The 4,326-nt window shown below is 26.4% G+C and overlaps 1 protein-coding gene across 2 annotated transcripts in view; it reads left to right on the top strand.

Annotated features, from left to right (window-relative positions):
- The window catches only part of LOC108751595 (phospholipase DDHD1-like), a 9,390-nt gene that overhangs the window by 3,024 nt on the left and 2,040 nt on the right, over positions 1-4,326 (top strand). For both annotated transcript variants that reach the window (XM_018491862.1, XM_018491854.1), the window contains exons 3-7: positions 2,139-2,309; positions 2,393-2,521; positions 2,635-2,776; positions 3,207-3,313; positions 3,386-3,699. In XM_018491862.1, the coding sequence (XP_018347364.1) occupies positions 2,139-2,309; positions 2,393-2,521; positions 2,635-2,776; positions 3,207-3,313; positions 3,386-3,699 (863 nt within the window). The remainder of the gene's footprint in view (positions 1-2,138; positions 2,310-2,392; positions 2,522-2,634; positions 2,777-3,206; positions 3,314-3,385; positions 3,700-4,326) is intronic.

The raw sequence follows: 4,326 nt of genomic DNA, 5'->3' as shown, positions 1-4,326 counted from the left end.
TTTATTTAATCACAAGTAGCATCAAAACAAAACAAAAATTCTAGTTGAGCTGCTATATTATCATTATATTTTATACATTTAAATAAATATTACAAATAAAAGAAATAATTTAATGAACCAAAATGGATCTTAATCATGCTAATATTTAATATTATAAATTGCATATATAGGACACTTTCTTTTATTCGAGCATTTAGAAAATTTTTCTTGTTTTAATAACAATATAACAATGTGACAAAATATAAAATAGAAAAGTTGTTTGTTTTATAGGAGCAAATATTATCGTAAGTAGCATATTTTTTCATACTTATTATTTTACGAGATTTCAAAATCATTTCCAAATGGAGTTCTATGAATTTTTCGCTTAATATGATTCCGTTAATAAAAGTATTAAAATGAAATTGCTAAAAAGTCAATAGTTAACGAGACATTTTACATTTTATTTTATTTTATTTTTTGCATATTTCATGTCAAAATATTTTACTTTAATATTTTTTCATGTACAGAATAACTAAAGGGATTATTATGTAAAACAAATCATATAATTTTATTTAAAAAATAGTGATGAATTGTTAAAAATGTGATAATTTTGTCACATTGCCTTCAAAACAATTTTTCTATTTAACATTTTATCGTATTATTAAAAACAATGGAAATATTTTAAATGCTTTAAATAGAGGAAAAATAGTGTGTGAGTATACTTATAATGGTAAATGCTTTGACTTCTAATCAGACCATATTCAGTCCACTGATAAGAAGTGATAATATAAGCAAAAGTTAATCATAGTCAACCATAAATACAGTTTGATACTTTCACATTTCCAAGTCAAACACAACACACACACACACACACACACAGCTAAAGATGATTTTGGTATAAATTATCAAATATGAAATTGCAATCACATCGGAATTATATTTCACAATTAACAGTTACAAATTATTTTTAACTGTTTTATTTGTACGCGTGCGATACAATAATTGCAAATTATATTTTATTTGTTTGACTATGATTAAAAACTTATTTTCTTTATATCAGTATTTTCATTAGTAGTACACTGGGAATATGACATTTTAATATGCATCAGTGTAGACCAGTGTTCAGTCCTAGCTGAAATCATTAAGAATATAAATTAATAAATTTTATTACATTAACTTATTAAGTGAACATAATTTTTTGCTATTTTCATGATTAAATAACAACAAATTGTCATTAATAAATAACATATTGTGCGTAATTTCTGCCGCATGATTTTGCAGTCACGTTATGAAGGTAAACTATGCTCAAGTTTTGCTGCGATAATATGATAGCACATGATAGTTTTGAAAAAAATAAAAAAAGAAGTGATTAAATATATCTAAAGGTGAGATTAAATGTAAATTACTTTGACGAAAAAAAGTATCTGATGTTTTGTTATTTTTTTTTTTTTGTAAAAACTTTGTTAGAATTTTCAAATATTTTATATTATTTTTTATTTTTTTGTAAAAAAATTAAATAATAAAAATATGTTAAATTATAATATATTTAAAAGAGTATAAGATAAAATTTGATTTTATGTTATACTGTAGATATTTTCAGTTAATGGGTTTAAACTTTTGGCTCGCTATGTATCTCGCTTTGTAATATGTATTACAAATGTAAACTATTTAAATTATTAATAATGGACTATTTAGAACTGCAATATTTTGTAATTTAAGGTAGTATTTTACTAATATCGTGTCTTGATTCTTGATACATTGTTAAATGCCAATTGTGAACTGCAATGTTCACGAAATGTTAGCATATTTGACGGTGTATTAATTAAGACACAAAGATAATATTTGTAAACTGTAATTTCCTTGAAAAAAATACTTGCGGAAGCCTCAAAAATATTATTTTGTAATTTTTATATTAACAAATTGTGTAGATTTTTCAAATTTTTCATGAAAATTAGGAGTATGATCAATAGTAGAATTAAAAAGATTATTACTTTGGAACATCGCCTTAGTAAAGTTAAGTAGCGAGTATTCAGGTTTATAGTTTATATGTAGAAATTATTTATTTTGATCTCACGCACACACACGCGCGCGCGCGCGCGCAAAGCACTCAAATTATTAGTTCATACAAATACAGTAATCTTTGTAAATTCTTGTTGAAGGTGAAGAATGGGAAATTATGAGGGGTACATGGTATTATGATGGCAGTTGGATACCCTTGGAAACAGAACATTCCAAAGTAATAGAAAAGGTACATCTTGAATTATTCCAAAAGGAAAGCAGCAATCAAAATATCATTACGTGTGATACAAATCCTCCTCAATCTTATAAAGGTACTCTTTCAATTGTTTTCATTTTCTTGATTTTCTTGTGTAGCATGTCCTTACATAAATTTTAAAACTTATTGCGGTTTCAGTGTTACATACTGAGCAATTTTCCGAGTTTCACGTTGATTGGCACTCGGTTAATGATGTGACATTATATAGCGAATATACACCTACTAAATTAATGCGTAGCGTTACATCAAAGTTGGGTTTTGCTAAAAGTAAGTTCAGAATTAATAATAATAAAAATGAAACCATAAATAATAATAAAAATGAAACCATTCGTATTTTTATGTATTATTGCAATACATTTTTTTCTACTCTAAATGGACAGCAACAGGCTATCGATTAAAAAGAGGCTATAAAACGCGTACAAATATAGAGGACAAGCCACGTGATATTGATCATCTAGTATTTGTTGTTCATGGAATAGGACAAAAGCGAGATACAGGGAAAATTATCCGTAATACCACATGGTATAACAATAATTATTTTTTGTAACATACTGAGTGTTTCGTAAACAAATTGATAAATTTCTAAAATGTTCTGCAGTCACTAATCATATTAATAGGCGCATTTTTTAATGGACTCATTCTAAATTATCGAGAATGATCGAGAATAACTATTTTTATTTCTATATATTTGAAGTATAATTATCTTTTTTGACATTCTTAATTAACGAAAATACGGTGTGGTGCGAACTGTATCTTCGTTAATATTTGGAATTTTACTTTCGGATAAATTCCTCTACATCTTTTCTTCTATCTTTTTTGTTTAGAATGGTCTCCAAAACATGTTTTAGAAGTTTGTCAGTTTTTTCATAAAACATTTTGTATGATACTGTATTTTGTATGGTATTATATTTTTATAAAATAATATTATTTTTAAGTATTAATAAATTAATAGTTTTAGAGACTGTGTGGATTGGCTTAAGCAAAAATACTTTCCAAATTCTAAACACAGAGTAGAATTCTTTCCAGTTGAATGGCGATCATCGTTAAAGTTAGATGGAGGTAAAATACACAACACTATTTTATTGCACTAATATTTACTTAATTTTACCGAATGTGCAACTCTTCTTTCAGATATAGTAGACGCAATTACACCTTACAGTGTATTAAGCATACGTCACTTGCTTAATACATCAGCAATGGATATTTTGTATTATACAAGTCCTCTGTATGGTGCTGAAGTTCGAGCTGGATTACAAAAAGAGTTAAATAGTTTATACTGTATGTTTGCGAGTCGACATCCCGGTTGGCAAGGAAAGATTTCAATTTTAGCGCACTCTCTAGGATGTGTGATTGTATATGACATAGTTACAGGCTGGATAGGACCTGACACGCGACTCTCATGTCCGCAGGCGCAAGAAGTTTTATTGCAAGGATTGCAATTTCCTGTGAGCAATTACATGGAAAGAAATTTATTTGTTTTAAGTAAAATTGATATATCATATAAATAATTTTCACATAGTCCATAACAAGTATAGAATTGATTTTTAGAAACAACTTTCTTGTTACTAGTAAACAATTTTTATAATAAATAATTATCTCTAATTATAAAATGATTAGAAATAATTAATTGATTGAAGTTCTAAGGTGGCTTTCAAGAAAGCATTTTGTTAGAATATAAAAAATTTCGCTGAAATTTCATTGAAACTTTACTGAAATTTTGCTGAAATTGTTTATGATTTGCTTTTATTTTTAAACATTTTTTGTTTTTTAAATTTCAGAAAAATAAAATTAATTAATTCAGTTTTATTGCTAAAATAAATATTATTTTTATAAGACAAAATTATGATTAAAAAAAAACATCCTTGAATTCGGTAATTAATTTCATAGTGCTTCCAAGCAGTTGTCCATCTTAAGCTGTACTCCAACATAGCGTACTGCTATCTCTGCGATCGTACGGGAACTGCTACTTCGATGATCCACGAATATATCTATAATTCTAATAGTTGTAATATATCTGATTAAAGATCTGATACAAAGAATGGAACATGTATACAAAAAAAATAATTAATATT

The sequence above is a fragment of the Trachymyrmex septentrionalis genome, unplaced genomic scaffold, assembly GCF_001594115.1.
Source record: "Trachymyrmex septentrionalis isolate Tsep2-gDNA-1 unplaced genomic scaffold, Tsep1.0 scaffold112, whole genome shotgun sequence".
Taxonomy (NCBI): domain Eukaryota; kingdom Metazoa; phylum Arthropoda; class Insecta; order Hymenoptera; family Formicidae; genus Trachymyrmex; species Trachymyrmex septentrionalis.
Note: the sequence above shows the minus strand (reverse complement) of the source record. Positions and strands in the feature narration are given on the sequence as shown.